Source organism: Pecten maximus, chromosome 10 (assembly GCF_902652985.1).
Source record: "Pecten maximus chromosome 10, xPecMax1.1, whole genome shotgun sequence".
In the NCBI taxonomy this organism is placed as follows: domain Eukaryota; kingdom Metazoa; phylum Mollusca; class Bivalvia; order Pectinida; family Pectinidae; genus Pecten; species Pecten maximus.
Window position 1 is genome coordinate 25,869,086 of NC_047024.1, and position 19,271 is coordinate 25,888,356.

The following is a 19,271-nucleotide window of genomic DNA, read 5'->3' on the forward strand; positions in this document are numbered from 1 at the left end:
AAAGCAAATAGTGCGCGTTTCATTGGCCGATAATTTTAGTATCAGGGACCAGTTTTAAATTGAATATGTTGTGAAATAATATATCGAATTGTGTTAAGTACATCTATTTGTGCCACAAACATTAAAAAGAAAGATGTGTAAACAATTAAATAATAAAAACTTGAATTATTAATACGTGTACTTGTGAACACTTCATGGAATGAAATGTTGGATAAGAATTATTTTCCCACAATCGAAACTAAAGTCTCCCTAATCTGGGGAACAAAGAAGCAAGATGGCCGACTGACCATGGTACAATGATGAGGAAGAGTGGATTTGAACGTTTGAAGCTCTGACACGTTGATCCATATCCATACAGGAAGGCATGCATTTAATTATTTGGTTATCGATATATTTTCACCACGAGCATAATAACAAAATATTCCGAAATCTTACTATTCGAGTGACATTTTCTTCGGCAACTCGACTCCGTGAGCGGCGTTGTTGATCAGTTCCCAAACTTTCTTGTCCGTTGAAAAGAGTCCTCATGTTGTATGTTTTTTTCCGCAATCACGAAAGCGACAGAAACTACGTGTACTCATTTGATGTTTATTTTGGCAAACCCCTACTATTCCCGTTATTTCCAGCTCCTTGCAAATTCAAATTGAGTCCAATCTGGTTACGCTCAAATCTGAAAAATAGCATGAAAGTATATATATGTTTTAAATAAACATTTATTTAATGCATGACTGACAACATTTTAGAAAAGGTGTGTGAGCGACAGTTTCGACTGGGAAACACACTTTGTGTGAGATAAAATAAACAAAATCTAAGTGGAGGTAATTTAATTGCTTAAGAAAAATTACTCCCTTTCCCATCATGATCACCTCCCTTCCTAAGTAGGATTGTTTTATTTCAAACTTGTCTAATGATTTGTTAAATAAACTCAGCTTTGCAAGGAAACTTTGATAAGCAGTCAGTAAAGGGTATATACAAATCAATTTTTGTTTTGTTTTAAAATTACCTTAATTTCTGAGAATTATTTATCATTACTCACTAAAAATATAAGCAGTCTTTTATGTGAAAGAATAGGAAAAAAACACTCTTGTCCAGTGCCCAAAATTGAACCCGGGTGATAAACCACAGCTCTACCTCCTGAGCCAAAGAAACCTGCTTCATCAGCTGAGTGAAAGAGACTGTATTTAACACAATAAACTAAAATACTGTCAATAAATGCAAACGATTACAATGATATCACAGCTTGCAGTTTACATATAAAATAAAATGTCTAAAATGCTACAATAAATATCTGAAGTATTGTATATATATCTTTTATGCAGTTTTAAATGTTTTATTACATGATCAACTGAAAAGGGTCTTCTGCACTCACTATTCAGTAGTTAAAGTTAGACCTGGTACCATGAATGATAGATATACTTAATTTTCTTAGTTTTGATATGGTAGTATATATTTATGCATTTAAATTTGAGGACATGATTTTGTTGCTCAAAATGTGAAGTTAGAAAGTTAATTTTACTCAAAATAGGTCTTGGCTAATTGCTACCATAAGTGTATGTACAGACGGCAAGCTGGCCTTCAGTCTACAGTCAGTGGCCATAAGTATTGTCGCATAATGGCGACGTCATTGTGACATTTTTTGAATTATGAACATTTAGAAATCTGTATATCTCAAAAATTAAAAGAGGTACATACCTGAAATTTTCAATATTTTGTTATCTGTCCTCTTACTCTCATTACACTTCGTAATCTCTGTGGTAACGAGTTGTAAAGGGTCTGAATATAGTAAACTGGCAAGCCGGCCCAAATCTCATTTACAATGCGGATTAAGTTCCCTCGGTTTTGGATTTCATTTAAACGTCTTGAAAGCTGGGTTTTAATAGTTTTCCATACATTTTCTATTACATTTAAATCTGGACTTTGAGATGGCCAAGGAAGTGTTCTGATGTTATTGTTATTCTTCCACTCAGTGGTTTCCCGTGACACATGAGAGGGGGCGTTGTCTTCTTGTAAAATCCAAGGAGTATTTGAAAAGTGTCGGACAATCACAGGCCAAAGATTTTCATCAAGAATAGAAATGTACTTCCGACTACAGTGCATTCCGCTTAATCGGGTTGCCTATTTGCGGGGACTTTTTACCCGATTAACCGACTTACCCGATAAGCCGAAATGCACGTCGCCATCTTGGATTTGGTCCGTAATGGTAGTCAGACTTGGGTCGATTTTGGATGAAAATATTTGCGTTATTATTGTTAATAAACGGTGTTTTTGTTTGTGCTTTTACTGATGTCAAATTGTCAGATTACTATTACTAATTGTATAAAAATGTGTGTATTAAAATAACAAAACCTTAATGATTTTCTTATTCGCGGCACAGTACAATCGTAGCACCTCAAATCGGGGGGTCATACATCCCTGTTTCATCCGTGTGTTCCTAATTTGACATACGATCTAAGGACTCGCCGACAATTACATCTAAAATCATTTATGTTTATCATAGAGACATTCTTATGTTCGCTTTGAAGTTTAAAATATTCCATATTATTTCCAATTACCAAAGCACAGAGATCGGAGAAACCGAGTTTATTTAGGTCGTTTCCTGTGGCATAAATTTATACGAACTTGACACTGGCAGTCACTGATAAAACAACACGAAATCCAATGTAATGTTTTTATTAACCAGTTCTAATCCTAACCTGAATAGGAATTATGAGCTAACGTCGGGCGTCTGTCATTTTACTGCTCGCTACTGATTTTTAACTCACCTGTGTATCGGTGTCGTCACATTTCCCCGTGGCGAACCCCTCACTTTGGATTCGCCACATACAGTAAGCGGTGATATCAATCGATCTGTAGCAATATCAGACCCAGGTAAAAACCTATTGTTTTGGTTTTTGCTTCGAAGATTTTACATCCCAGACGTAAAAGTTTAATTGTCTAGTCGCTTAATTATGCTTTTAAAACCCCATTACGTTTTGCCTGCTGCTGACTCTAAAAATAACATTTAATTTTACCCACAATTCTTAGTCGACTTCCTGTTGGGGGAAAAACCACACGAGGCAGAATCAACAACAACACAGTTCTGAACATGACAAAACCCCGACATAACATTACCGTTTAAGGTAATATTTAACTGTTTTTTGACATTTGAACCATCAAAATTACACTATTTGTTGATAAATGTCTAAAACTTAAAGAAATACGCGATGACTTTCGTGAAAATCGGAGCATTTCTATTTTTTGTCCCGATTGTTCTATTCGAATAACCGAAAAATACGACTTTTCCAACCCAATTAAACGAATTTTTTTAACATGATTTAAGAGAAAATGGTTTTGGTTTTTAAAATTTTACCCAATTAAACGAAATACCCGATTAAGCGTTACCCGATTAAGTGGAATGCACTGTATTTATGTTTCCATCAACGGGAATTATTGTACCAACACCAAAGTAGGTAATACAGCTTCAAAACATAACAGAAAACCGAACATTTCTAGCTGGGTTTTTAACTACTCCCACACAATCGGGGTGTAACCGCTCGTTGTTTTGACGCCAAACAAACACTTTTCTATCTGCACCTATTTCTATTTTGGTCTCGTCACTGAATATCACAGTTGACCATTGATTTGGCATGGTCCATTGAAGTTTTGTCCTACAAAACCGGAGTCGTCGCTCACGATTCACTGGTCCTATGGTAATTTTCTTAGAAACAGATCTCCGTTTAAATCCAGAGTCAAACAATCTTCTTCTACCACTTCTGGAAGAAAGATTTGCTACTGCACCTTGTTATATATTGCTGTAATATCATTTAAAGTCCCTCTTCTGTTCTCTTTAACAACACAAATTAGATGACGTTCACAACGTCCACACGTTTTCCGGGGCCTCCCACTTCGAGGACGATTTTCAATGTCACCCCTCTCACGGAATCGCTTTAAAAAATGCTGAACTGTTCTCCGATTTAAACTTAACAAATCAGCAACTTTTCTCCCGGAAAGACCACTCTGGAATAATTTTACGATATCTTCTTTTTGTACGCTTGACAATTCGCCGCCTCTGGTAGCCATTGACAGAGCAGACGACAATAACACAGTGGACGGGGAATAACTCTAGTTACGTGACCACCTGAATACATGACATTATAATTTGTTCCGGCCTTAATCTTATGCAAAAGGATGGTCTTGGAACGAAGTTACAACCGAAAACGTAAATACCTCATTTATTTTGCACAATGACGTCGCCATTGTGCGACAATACTTATGACCACTGACTGTACATGGGTTGCTTTTGGTGATTTATTTACTTGTTTCCATACTAATGAATCATGATCAACCTTTTTTACCTAAAAAAAAACCTCTGGATATATATTTTAGTGAGCTTTTTATTAAAGCTGGATTATTTAGATATAATTTACAACTATCACATTAGAATGGCTTTTGTACTGTTGAATGTTTGTGCTCTGTATTGAAAATAAGAAATCAAATACATATTATGATAGATTCAAAGCTTGAATAACTTGTGATTCACAAATATCAAAATATGCTGGCGAGATATTTAATTATTCTAAAGTTAAGCTATAAAGCTACTTGAAATGCAATTAATTATGTGTATTCAATCAGAAGTTCTATTTATTTGCATGATGCCATTGTTATTTAATGCTGCCTGAATTGTCAACAAAATTTGCATCTATTTTACAGAGGGGTTAAGACCATGGCTACCGAGGCTGGCAGCCTGACCAACACGCCTATGCTTGAACAAGTATTTGTCAACCCTGATCACTCGAGCCAAGTCCTGTATCAACTGTCAGAGCTCTGGCGTGACAAGAAACTCTGCGATGCTACCATAGAGGTCGGACCTGTCAAGGTCTATGTATGTATTGACAAATACACTTGAAATAAGATTAGTAATGTTTTTCTTCATTGAATTTATGATGCAGTACTTTGTCTGCCTAATGAGTGGTATATTTGACAGGCTTTTCCCATTTACAAGGATGAAGCTGGACAGTGTAAATCAACTGAGAATATTAGGTTAGCAAAGAAACATAATTAAAAGTGCATAACTCATGTATATATGTTCAACGTGTATTGATATTCAGAAAAAAATACAATGTTTACCATGATGTCGCTTGTTTAGCATAAGGATAGCAGAGAGATGAATTTTTGATTTTGGGAAAATTATATAGTCTACTCACCAGATGTGATATGTGTAATTCTGTTTTTCAGGTTCACCGCCTGGTGTTGTTGGCAGCCTGTCCTTACCTGTTGACAGTGGGTGGACAACATGAAGTATCCATTCTGGAGGTTAAACTGCCAATGACAGTGGGTCTGGAGGGCCTCAACGTCTTCCTGACCTACCTGTATGATGGGGTTCTACACCTCACTTCTGCGAACCTTAGATCTGTTGAAAAACTTACCAAAATTCTCAAGGTGACAAGCATCCAGAAATTCTGTCAGGAATTCCGTGACTCCAATAAGGAAACAGGTACTGCTGATAAACTTGCAACAGACTACAGTCTCAAAATGACAAACTCCAGCTTACAAATTATATTTTCAGAAATCCAAAATGAAATGAAACGAGAAAGTACAGAACCAGAAGCAGAAACACCTAGTAAACGACCAAGAATGAACCTTGACAAATTATCGGCAGCATTACAGAAAAAGTCTAGTCAGTCAGATTCTGTTAAGGACAATGGTAGAGGTCATTCAGTTATCGGTATGTCGTCATCTGGACCCAGTGAGGGCCAGCAAGATGACAGAACGTCAGATCCTCTAATGATGCAGGTTAAGGAGGAGCCAGTGTCCGACTATGAGGATGAGGACGATACAAGTTTTAGTGAGGATACCAGTGAATCTATAGGCTACAGTGGAACAACAGACTTTGTGAGGCAGGCACCATACGACACACGACCATTTCCTAACGAATCATCTGCCACCAGTGGCAATAAATTAACTGTTGCCATTCCACCTCCCCCTTCATTACAAAAACGTCCATCACTTAAACATAGATCATTCCCTCCTAGTGCCCAGCACTTGTCACAGACTAGCGAAACAGCCTCAGATGCACCAAGTGAGGATGCAAACTCAGGTGATCTAGGGGCTTCAGACGAAACTGGTGTAGATGCAACCAAGGTGCTCAAAAACATTGTTAAGTCTATGCCTGAGATGGCGATGAATCTGGGAACTGCGTCAGAAATTGGGGAAGATAACAAGCCAAGGTAGGGATTAATAGTATTTTTTTTATCATCTACACGCACAATCTGGTGTACACACACAATCTGGTGTATCACACATCAGTCATGTTAATTTTCACATTAGGGTTATGTTGCTTCCATCCACGAACTTGGTATATCATAATTATTGAGTACCACTAAAATTAATTGATATATAGACCTGATATATTCTGGGTATCTACGTGTTTGTTTCATGTTTAATTGTACAGTGGGGGGAAACACGTGACCTGTATAGGTGCCGGCTCACGGTAAGTTTGATGCTTTTAAACTCATTTACTGTATCAGTATCAACAATTTAATAAGTGCAGGTTTTCCTTGAAATTCTCAAGAAATGATATGGAGAACACACCTTGTTATAACTGATATGGTAACATTTCTTTTCTGTAAATAATGTAGATATATATATATATCTTAATGTGAATTTCAATGGTAAAAACAGAAAGGAGAATTGAAGAAATGATTTATGTTTCCTACAAAAAATTGCCGTGAAGATATTTCCCCTGTGTTAACTTGTGTTGCTTCGTTGGCCTTAGCTGTCCCGTGTTTGTGTTGTCCGGATGTACTCATTCATGAAATGTTAATATATCTCGGACTAAAGCCTCTATGCAAGCATTGTGGAAAAACATATGAAAATAATAGTAGTTTAAGACTACATGAAAGGAGGCACTCGGGCGACGCAAAATACAATTGCAATGAATGTGGGAAAATGTTTTTTTCCAAAGCAACATTCACACGTCACCTGAATATACATTCTGGGGACCGTCCCTATGTTTGTTCCATATGTGGCAAGAGTTACATATCCAAAGCCGCACTGGAGCGACACGCTCGAAACGAACAAGGCACACTTCAACTCCAGTGTGAAATTTGCCACCATAAATTCGAGCGAAAAGAACAAATGCAAGATCATCTGACAAAACACTCAGATGAAAAGAAGAGGCAGTGTACAATATGCGGAAAACATGTGAGGTACGCAAGTAACCTGTATCGCCATATGAAGGTACACACAGACACAAAACCAGCTTGTGATGTATGTGTGATGTCTTTCAAGTCAGCATCATACTTGGATGACCATAGAAAATATGTCCATTCGGATCAAGTTTTCCCTTGTGAAACCTGCGGAAAAGTCTTCAAAGCACAGAAATATCTCGCACTCCATAAGAAAAGAAAGCATTAATTCCAATCAGTGATTAATTATAACATTAAATTACCAACGCTAAGTAGTAAACTGTCCGCAGGTCTAGTGTAATGAAAAATAAGGTAAGCAGTTATACCACACTTCTAAAAAACTTTGTGCTAATACTTTGGTCGCATGGACTCTGTCAATATTAACTAAAGACCATTTTTTGGCTGTCATCCTGTTTGTATTGGATCTTTAATTTTAACCAAACTTTAAGATGCATAATTCTTATGCCCTGAGAAAGATTTTTTTCATTTTGACTCCTTAAGAATATAATATATCATCTATTTTTGAACTGGATACAAATGGTTGTCGAAGGTTAACATATACCAACATAAATGGTATAGACTGCATTTCAGGAAGCAAATTAAAAGAGGCATGACACATAGTATGGTTAATGAAAAATTGTTTTCTACAAGCCGTTTATGTCATATAAAACCGTCGTCTTATAACTTAAGGTCGGAATATTATTCCTCGCGTTCCATATGTTAAATGGTGTGCACCTGTGGGACACAACAATACTAGGGACACATTTTGTACTGTTCCTATGTCTGTTATAACATGGTGTGTTCTCCATATCATTTCTATAGAATTTCAAAGAAAACTTACAAATACAGCTTCTTGATAGCAGAGTCAACATCATATCATAATATTTTACCATTTTTATTACACTTGAGAACCTAGGCTGCAATTAACCAGCTAAATATTACTATTTGAATGATATTTGTAATGTTTATTGACGATGTATTCTCCATATCTTGCGTGTTGTGACAAATGGTGTAGAAGTGTTTGCAATAACTACAGCATATAGTGATGTCTTTTGTGTACATTGTATATCTATTAACTATAAGTGTTACGGGTCCCATGCACTTATTAAATTGTTGATATTGATACCGTTAATGAGTTTAAAAGCATCATATTTACTGTGAGCCTGCACCTTCGTCGGCCATTTTCTGACTTTTTAGTGTTCCTATATCTGTTACAGGTCACATGCTTCCCCTCACTGTTGTATATATCCTGATCATATTCGGTTTTGTTCCAGAATTTTGTAAAAATTTCTGATCAAAATATTGTGCTACTTTTGGTTAACTGAAGGTTAAATTTAAATGGTGACCGCTGCCTAAAACAATCGTGTATGGTAGCAACCCTGTATTTCTGATGTGAAGAATAACATGTGTATGCCAGATTGACACACACAGAGGTTGATATTGGTTACGAACGACCACAGACTACGTCCTAGTCATGGATGAGTTCCTGCAGGTTTTTGTAGACTTTTAATTTCATTTCTGTTTCGTCTTGTACTGCATGACAAACAAAATACTACAAAAACGTCGGGTACAAACTGAGTACAGTGTTATTTAAGAATGATCTCACATCGGAAATCTGACAGACTGAGGTAACTAGTGGGTGAAATGGTTAGGGCTCTACTAATTACCATTAAAGGGTTCTGATGCATTTACCTTGCAACAGCCTGTATATTCAATACATTTACACTTATATACGGTATGCATTGTAGTATCACCATACCTTTGATGAAAATAATCAGTTAAATAATTACAGTTGATTAATATTCAAAACTCAGAATCTTTGTAGGGTAGCACTTCATGCACCTGGGAAGATTTCTGCTTTATTGAAGTTTGTTATCGCTATTTCTGAGAAAGTACTGAAGGGATCTTTCTCAAATTTCATATGTAGATTCCCCTTGGTGCCTAGTTATGCATATTGCATTTTGAGACCAATCAGAAAACAACATGGCCGACAGGCAGCCATCTTGGATTTTGATAATTGAAGTTTGTTATCGCTATTTCTGAGAAAGTACTGAAGGGATCTTTCTCAAATTTCATATGTAGGCTCCCCTTGGTGCCTAGTTATGCATATTGCATTTTGAGACCAATCGGAAGACAACATGGCCGACAGGCAGCCATCTTGGATTTTGATAATTGAAGTTTGTTATCGCTATTTCTGAGAAAGTACTGAAGGGATCTTTCTCAAATTTCATATGTAGGCTCCCCTTGGTGCCTAGTTATGCATATTGCATTTTGAGACCAATCGGAAGACAACATGGCCGACAGGCAGCCATCTTGGATTTTGATAATTGAAGTTTGTTATCGCTATTTCTGAGAAAGTACTGAAGGGATCTTTCTCAAATTTCATATGTAGGTTCCCCTTGGTGCCTAGTTATGCATATTGCATTTTGAGACCTATCGGAAAACAACATGGCCGACAGGCAGCCATCTGGATTTTGACAATTGAAGTTTGTTATCGCTATTTCTCAGAAAGTACTGAAGGGATCTTTCTCAAATTTCATATATAGGTTCCCCTTGGTGCCTAGTTATGCATATTACATTTTGAGACCAATCGGAAAACAACATGGCCGACAGGCAGCCATCTTGGATTTTGACAATTCAAGTTTGTTGTCGCTATTTATCAGAAATTGCTGAAGGGATCTTTCTGAAATTTCATTTGTGGATTGCCCTCTGTGCCTAGTTATGCATATTGGATTTTGAGACCAGTCAGAAAACAACCTGCCCGACAGGCAGCCATCTTGTATTTTGACAATTGAAGTTTGTTATCGCTATTTTACAGAAGGTACTGAAGGGATCTTTCTCGAATTTCATATGTAGGCTCCCCTTGGTCCCTGGTGTTGCATTTTCGGACCAATCCGAAAACAACAGACAGCCATTATCGCTAAATCTTAAATTGTTTGCAAAGTACTAGAGGGCTGTTTCTGAATTTACACAGATTAGTAAGACTTAGAGGAAGGGAAAAGTAGAGAAAAGATCAATCTGACATGGAACCTATAAAGATCATTCAATGGTGGGCGCCAAGATCCCTCTGGGATCTCTTGTTTCTGGCTTAACAGTTAGTAATACTTTAGAGTTTTTGCACTTGATCTTAAAGAGATTTACCCAATTAGCTGTTATTTATGAGAACTGATCAAATATAAGGCTGAAAAAATGTTTTTAGACCATATTTTCCTTTTAGATAGTGACATATTGCATGAAATTTCCGGGGGCTCATCCTTAATATTAAATGCAATTTCAAAGGATCTCGGGCATGTTGACCAGAACAATTAAATGTCAAAATTTGACATCTTATAAAGTAGTTGACCTTTTTGTTAAAGAAAAATGCATTTGATTTAAGACTAAATGACTTTCAATTTATATTAATCAAAATGGGCATATATATGTCCACAAGAAATTCGAGAATCCTCTCATCAGGGTAAGTGGCCATGCTAAATGGTTAAGTTATATAAGTAAGAGCACCTTGAGTAAAGGTTATCAAAGCCTGTTAAAATTCAGAGAAAAAAAGATTTTCTCTTATAGATGGATTGTCAAATGTGACAGATCATTTATATGTCTCAAGTCGAAAAATGTAACCGATCATTTATATGTCTCAAGTCGAAAAATGTAACCGATCATTTATATGTCTCAAGTCGAAAAATGTAACCGATATCAATCTCCGACCACATTCTTTTTAAGTCGGCCTGTGGAAAGATTTTGTCAACATGGATATAGTACACAAGTATAAGCCTGAAGCTTTTGATCACATCAACACACAGTTATGTCATTTAATTTTCATGGTCTTGTTCAAGGTATTTGCATGACTTTTGAATATAAATAATACATTTCCTGACAGTACATGTTCCTTTTGCAATTGTTCAGCTCTAGATGATTGAGTATTTCCAAAATATTTGAATACGCAATTTAATCTCTTAGTGGATTAGCTCTAAAACTTGATCGGAAATCTACAAATGATTTATAGTAAAACTTCACACTTCCTACATCAGCTGGTGCTCATTGTAGCATCAGCTTGCCTCAAATGTGTTGACGTCTTCCCATTCTAATGGTAGATTTGTAACTTACTGATGACATGCGTGTACATGTCTTTATCAAACTAAAATGTTCCTTGATCGCGTGATCTTTGATGACAAACATGAGTACAGATTTAATGTCTTTTTCCAGGACAATATAGACTTTGGTGTATATTTTCTCGCATGAACCTTAGCTTCATTATAATTACCAAAAAAAAAATTTTCACAAAAAATATTTTGTTCTTTCAAAGATACATATTTTCAAAGATTACACTCGTATTTTGATAATACTGTCACAATTATTAATAGATAGTGATCATGAAAATCATACTAGAACATAATTACGTGTATTTAAAGCAAGAATAAAAAAAAAAGAATTTATTTGGACATGTTTTAGTTCTTCAATAGATATATGCTAACATTGGCAAATATATATAGCTCAAGTTCCATTGAAGGGAATCATTTTAGGCACTTGTACATAATGTTACCTCTCCCACCCATTACACAAAAGATGGAACATGCAGTTAACTGAATCTACGCTATATATTGTACGATAATGTGGATGTACTAGCTATATAGCTATGTTTGTTGTTTTGAAGGTGATTAGACAGGTCTTGATCTGTGATATATGATAGACATTACAATTAAAAAATCCTATAGGTGACAGTATATATATATATATACAGTTCTGAAAGTGTACATGCCCCTTTTGAGGGGCTGGACCATATTGGTGATATGTTGCATTGTATTGAAGACATTTAAAAAAAAAACCTGTAGTTAATGATTAAAGTACTAAAAGTATACAGCTATATGAATGCCATACTGAGGATGATCAGATAGTCTGATGAGACAATGGAGCTAGCAAATGTGAAGCACAAAATGTATACAGTTATACGAATGCTGTGTTAATGATTGTCAGACAAGGAATTCTCATATCGGAAGTCTCGTGTGATATGAGACGACAATAAAGTTGATCAAAGCTATGTATATATACAGTAAAACACGGTTATAACGAATCCCAGGGGACCAACTGAATCAGTTCGTTATATTGATAGTTCGTATTACGTGTATTACGAATTTTATTGTTTTTTCCTAAAAACTTCGCTGTATGAAAATATGAAAATAAAATTACAAGCATGTACAAATTAAAAGCGATTCAATTATTTTAAGTCAGTTATAATTTTCTGTCGAAACTTTTCGTGTGAGGCAAGTGTGTACAAAGTACTAAAAACATCTGACATCATTTTGGGACTCCAAAAAATGGCTTATCTCGTGTAAATAATCAATCGCCGTAGCACCACTGATTACGGAATGTTCCTCCTCTGTCTCTATTTTCTCCTCGTCTTCACTGTCCAAAACGTTCATAACGTCTTTTACAACATCTGCATCAATACTGACGAAATCGGTCGCGGTGACCTTTACCCCGGAAGTCTCGTTTTCACTAGCTCTCAATCGCTTGATGATAAAGCCATTGCGAAACATACATGTTCTGTGTACACACTAATTAGACATCTAAGAATGGATTAACAATTTGAGATAAACATCGACAAAACAACTCACTTTATTCAGAGGTCATCGAAAACATAACTCACCGATTCAATAGCCGAACAAATATATACCCTGAAACGTGCCCTCGGGTGCCTATCGAAAACACCGTCGTGATCACCAGGACATGACTCCGACTTCGGAGATGGGTTCGTACTATAGTGTTAAAATAACATGGAATTTCAGTCGACGGGACCGCTAAATTGGTTCGTTATAGACAATATTTCGCTATGTGAAATTCGCAATATAAATACAGAATTACATAGAAGTAAGAGGGAGAATAGCTGGGGAATCGGGATCAGTTCGCAATATCCATAAAATCACTATAAGCGTGTTCGTACTAAACGTGTTTTACTGTAGTATGTGACACAGCATATGTGAAGTACAGAAAATATACAGCTATATATGAATGCCATATTGACGATGGTCAGACAGGCAGATCCGTGATATGAAATGACAATAAGATTGGCAAAAATTACAGAGTATGATGCTACACATGAAGTATAGAAATTAAATTATACAGCTATGGAGAGCCATATTGATGTTCAGACAAGTTTGGGTTATGAGATAAACTGAAAGTATACAGCTACATGAATGCCATATTGTTCTTAAATAGATCTGTATTAAGTGTAGGAGTCGCACATATTGATGACCATACAAATAGCACAAAGTTCAGTATGCACCATTATGATTGTGAAAAACTGAAATTGTACGACAGCCATTTTGATGATGTTCATAGTCTAGTCAACATATGCTGAAACATCTTTATGCTATACAGCCCTAGGTAGTTAAGTGAAAAATGGTTGTATCTATAATGGCAGCAGATCTAGAGATGTTGTATTTATATTTTATGCTGTTGATTTCCATGATATCTGGACAACTATTACAGTTGACATTATTAAGTTGACATTGTACCTTTTTATGATGGCTGGAGTTGACATTATACCTTTTTATGATGGCTGAAGTTGACATTTTACCTTTTTATGATAGCTGAAGTTGACATTTTACCTTTTTATGACGGCTTGAGTTGACATTTTACCTTTTTATGATGGCTGGAGTTGACATTTTACCTTTTATGACAGCTGAAGTTGACATTTTACCTTTTTATGACGGCTTGAGTTGACATTTTACCTTTTTATGATGGCTGGAGTTGACATTTTACTTTTTTATGACGGCTGGAGTTGTCATTTTACCTTTTTATGACGGCTGAAGTTGACATTTTACCTTTTTATGACGGCTGAAGTTGACATTTTACCTTTTTATGACGGCTGGAGTTGACATTTATCTTTTTAGACATATGGAGTTGACATTGATGATTATACTGTAAATTTCATACAACAACTATAGTACTTTGTTGTTGCTGTACCATATAATTAACAACAAAACAATTTGAACTACATGTATACATGATGCTGTCATCTGTCTACTCCTTCCCCAAGTCTTCACCCCCAAAGACCACCACAACCAAGGTTTTATAGCTCCCAACAATAAGCTTCCATCTCTCTCCGATAGCTTTCACTTTGAGTTGCCTACAGCTCCAAATCTGTAGTGGGAAGGAGTGATAAAAAATGTCATGCTCGTGCCAGGCTTCCAAGTTGTAGTCTTGCTCTCAAGGTAGTAAGGTGACTTCAGATTTTCTCCACTTTTGCAACATAACTTTTGAATTGGGTTTGATATGGGGTCTAAAAAATTTGGACGGAAAATTGGAAGTATTTGGGTAATTGAAACATGCCTGCATTTGACAGTAGGCCTAATTAACACAAGACAAGGCAAAACGGTAACTGCCTTAGAAGAAATGTAGAGTTACCTCCCTTCTAACACAAGCTCAAAATACATCACAGGATTTGGTTGGTTGTTATTGTCAAACACATGTATACATATATAATAATCATGGTACTTATACAAATATTTGATGAAAATCTTCCATCTTGAAGCCAAGGATTTTCATCAAATATTTGTTTTGTTTTACAATGCATATGCTGTTTATCACAAAATGCTGATAACATATATACCGTATACTATGTTCGATCTGTCAAAGTGTGAATTATGTGATATTCATTCAGAAAGTTTATTTGTGTCTAGAAAAAGTACAAATTGCATTATGATGGCGATATCCTATGTGATAGAGTCTTGACATCAGTTAAATCATGGTGATTTGAAGAGTCTTGACATCAGTTAAATCATGGTGATTTGAGAATTACTTTAATAGATGTGTTGTTGCAAGTCCTAATTGTTTCTGATCGCTTTGATTATAATTTTAGATGGAATGACACGTTTACACTGATCAGCAGCTGATTGAAACTGAAAGTCAGAGAGTTTAATTTTTCAGAAAAGTTAATAGTTTTTGTAAAATTTCTAATAATTGAAAATTAGTAAGTAAAGATTGGGCTAGGGCTCATAAGGCTACGAAAGTTGATGGTTAGGTGATCATGATGTCAGTTTTGTTTGTATTGTTTAAAATCCTGTCAATAGCAATGGATGAGGTTGGAAATGCTAGAATTTATGTATGTTCACTTCATCTTAGGATGAGGTTGGAAACGTTCAGTATTTATTTATGTTCACCTTGCTGCTTGTTTAACATGGACCACCTACATGGTTTATTATACACAAAGAAAATGTTCATTGTTCGATTAAAAAATATTCTTATGATTTAATATATGTGTTCATATTTTAACTGGTAGTAATTTCTCCCTCCGCTTTGTTTTCCTTCATCTGGAAAATAAAATTGAATTGATCACTGGAAATGACATGTAATGGAATCTACTGTATGTATTTTGAATAATGTAAAAAAAGATAAATAAATAAATAAAAAATCATGTGCATCAAACAAGATTAGTATCATATTGTGCTGAAATAAACACTAGTTTATTTATTCCCAACACTAACAAATCTTATCATCTTGCTGCTGATGATTATTGGGGGGAAATTCATCTTGACTAAATCAGTACTGAGTGCAGCATGCAATGCCTGAAAGATGATACTTGCGAACTATTTTTCGTCAAAATTTAATAAGCACTATCACTTGATGATTTAAGTTAGCCCATGTCTTCATAGAGACCAAGATGTACAAGATGTCCCACTTTGTCTTTTCTCCTTTGAACACTGGTTGATGACGAACTTTTGCTTTCTCCGGTCACCAGGTCGCCGCGGACGACCCTGACCCTGAACCAGAGGATGGAGGTGATCAGGTAAGTACAAGCTGGCTGGTCAAGCATTATGTTATTCTTCAATGAAATTTACATGATTCTTTATATAGGCCTGTGCTTTTGTTACTAGCTAGATGCCATATTATATATAAATTGCAAGATTAATATTGATAATATTCATGTTCTATGGTGTTCCTTAAAGTTTCTCAAAAAAAATCAGTGCCAATTAAAGAGATAATCACATTTATGTTCGTTATGGAAAAAGATCCAATTATTTTTTCCTTCATCAAAACTTTCAATATTAGATGTTACTGTTGTATATATTTATCCATTGTGTATGGTTCCTGATCTCTTGCAGGCTATCAGAAAGTGGGTACAGTTCCCGCATGCTGGCTAAGCACTTCCAGGTTGGCCGCACACAGATCCTCAGAATTCTTAAGTATAAGGAGAAGTTACTGGAGGTATACGAGATTACACCGGATAAAGACCAATGGAAACGTATCGGGCGGCGGACCGAGTATGAGGACATCAACAATCAACTGTGGTGCTGGGTACAGCAATTAATGGCATCTTCTGCTAGTATCCGTATCACGGGTCCGCTTCTCCGAGAAAAGGCATTGGAGATTGCTAGGGAGACCAATAACACTGAGTTCAAGGCATCAAATGGCTGGCTCTCATCATTCCTTAAGAGGAATTGTCTTAATTTATGTAAACGATTCAATAGCGAAGCAGTGATTTGTTTGCCCCTGAGTCAAGGGCCAGATCTAAGCCATGTTCCAAATGATACACAGTTGACCCATTGAAATTGAAATTCAGAAATTCAAGGAATGATAATGTCCAAATGTTTCAAAATGATAAATGAAATGCTGGTGAAAAAAACAACCACCAGCATCTAACCCTTCCAACTACCACAAATATCCTAGCATTGATCAGCATTTGAAAGATAAAAATGACTGTTCTCCTGATTCTTTTGGTAAATCCTTCCAAATCATTTCAACAAATGATGGTTTTCTAGGGATCATTCATTAAATGAATAATTCCGTAATTCATTAACAGAAGATTTCTATGGTGAACCTTCAACAAATAGTGATTGTGATAATTCAATAAATGAGTGCTCCCTCTGATGTACATGTGATGCCATGTAATGGTTGATTATATTAATGATGGCTAGAGACTGCTTCACTTGTTGGCTGTGATATTGGAATAACAATTAACATGTTGGTCTTTAGTGTTTAATAAAAGATGACAAATGCACTCTAAATTGGCTAGACAAGAGTATCATCATATTTTATATATACATTTTTGTAATATTATTATGCTTTGAGATTTAGGCCTAAACAAATAATGTGCGTTTTTGCTTACGTGCCAGAAAAAAGTAGGGTCGGAAAACTGTTTTTTAATATATTTCAAAATTTTCATTAAGGTCATATACGCAAGGAATCATGTCTAAAAACATTTGAGAAGGCAAACAAAATAGAGGTTTGGTAGGGTTAGAAGGAAACATAAGTTTTTTTTTTTTTTTTTTTTTTTTTTGCCTTTGATACAGAATCAATAGTTAAACTGGTGACCTTTTCATATTTTTTTTATATTGATGTTCTTCATTTATGAGGTATAGATTACCACATTTGTTTGGAAATTTAGATAAAGAAATTAATTTGTTGTTTTTCATGCTCTTCCATTTAAATATAGACATACCGCAAATTATACAAAAATATATATATGAAGTACATTTTGTTCTAATGTTAGTTATCAGTTCTTATTTATCATTATAATTATTTCTTATAAAAGTATGATTTTATACAAGAAGTGGAGTTCATTATGTACTGAAATGTGTTCTATAAAGCTATCTATATATGTACAAAGAAAAGACAGAATTCTGATGTGAATAAAAAACATCTTTATAAATATTTCTGTGATTGAATTGTGATTTTTATATGTTTTAATGATAAAACACATATCCTTACAAAAATGTAAGTATACAAATGTATATATATAGCCAGGGACCATACAACAAGGAATTAACATTACAAATATCAATTTATCATACCATAGCCATAAAGGACAACTGTAGTAAAACAAAAAACATACACCGCCATAGTCACACAGGACAACTGTAGTAAAACAAAAAACATACACCGCCAGTCACACAGGACAACTGTAGTGATACAAAAAACATACACCGCCAGTCACACAGGACAACTGTAGTAAAACAAAAAACATACACCGCCAGTCACACAGGACAACTGTAGTAAAACAAAAAACATACACCGCCATAGTCACACAGGACAACTGTAGTCATACTAAAATCATACGCCGCCATAGTCACACAGGACAACTGTAGTCATACTGAAATCATACACCGCCATAGTCACACAGGACAACTAGTCATACTAAAATCATACGCCGCCATAGTCACACAGGACAACTAGTCATACTAAAATCATACGCCGCCATAGTCACACAGGACAACTAGTCATACTAAAATCATACGCCGCCATAGTCACACAGGACAACTAGTCATACTAAAATCATACGCCGCCATAGCCACACAGGACAACTGTAGTCATACAAAAAACATACACCGCCAGTCACACAGGACAACTAGTCATACTAAAATCATACACCGCCATTGTCACACAGGACAACTGTAGTCATACAAAAAACATACACCGCCAGTCACACAGGACAACTGTAGTCATACTGAAATTATACACTGCCATAGTCACACAGGACAACTGTAGTCATACAAAAATCATACACCGCCAGTCACACAGGACAACTGTAGTCATATAAAAATCATACACCGCCATAGTCACACAGGACAACTGTAGTCATACTGAAATTAAACACTGCCATAGTCACACAGGACAACTGTAGTCATACAAAAATCATACACCGCCAGTCACACAGGACAACTGTAGTCATATAAAAATCATACACCGCCATAGTCACACAGGACAACTGTAGTCATACAAAAAACATACGCCGCCATAGTCACACAGGACAACTGTAGTCATACAAAGTTATACACCGTCATAGTCACACAGGACAACTGTAGTCATACAAAAACCATACATCACCATAGCCATACAAGACTGGTATAGCCATACAAAAGTTAAACATCACCATAGCCATATAGGGAAACTCTAGCGAATTGAATGAATTCTTCTGTAGTGTTGGGGAATTTAATCATATATTAAAGAGTTGCATATGAGCTTTAATATTTACTTTGTTTATTGAAATGGAAGATAAAATTGGGGGGGGGGGGGGGGGGCGGCATATACTGTTACCCATGTCTGTCCCGTCCCGTCCCGTCCCTAACTAATCTTAGGAACTGCTGACGCAATCCTCACCGAACTGCTTCGGGG

General features: G+C 35.9%; 1 protein-coding gene across 2 annotated transcripts in view; it reads left to right on the forward strand.

The window, feature by feature from the left end:
• Positions 1 to 256: 256 nt before the first annotated feature.
• Positions 257 to 19,271, forward strand: part of LOC117335704 — a 32,386-nt gene continuing 13,371 nt past the window's right edge. The window contains exons 1-3 of one of the 2 annotated variants that reach the window (XM_033895873.1): positions 257 to 362; positions 4,690 to 4,861; positions 5,215 to 6,206. In XM_033895873.1, coding sequence (XP_033751764.1) covers positions 4,703 to 4,861; positions 5,215 to 6,206 — 1,151 coding nt within the window. In that variant the 5' untranslated portion in view covers positions 257 to 362; positions 4,690 to 4,702. Of the gene's footprint in view, positions 363 to 3,430; positions 4,199 to 4,689; positions 4,862 to 5,214; positions 6,207 to 19,271 lie in introns of those variants that run through there. The other variant, XM_033895871.1, reaches the window with a different exon arrangement.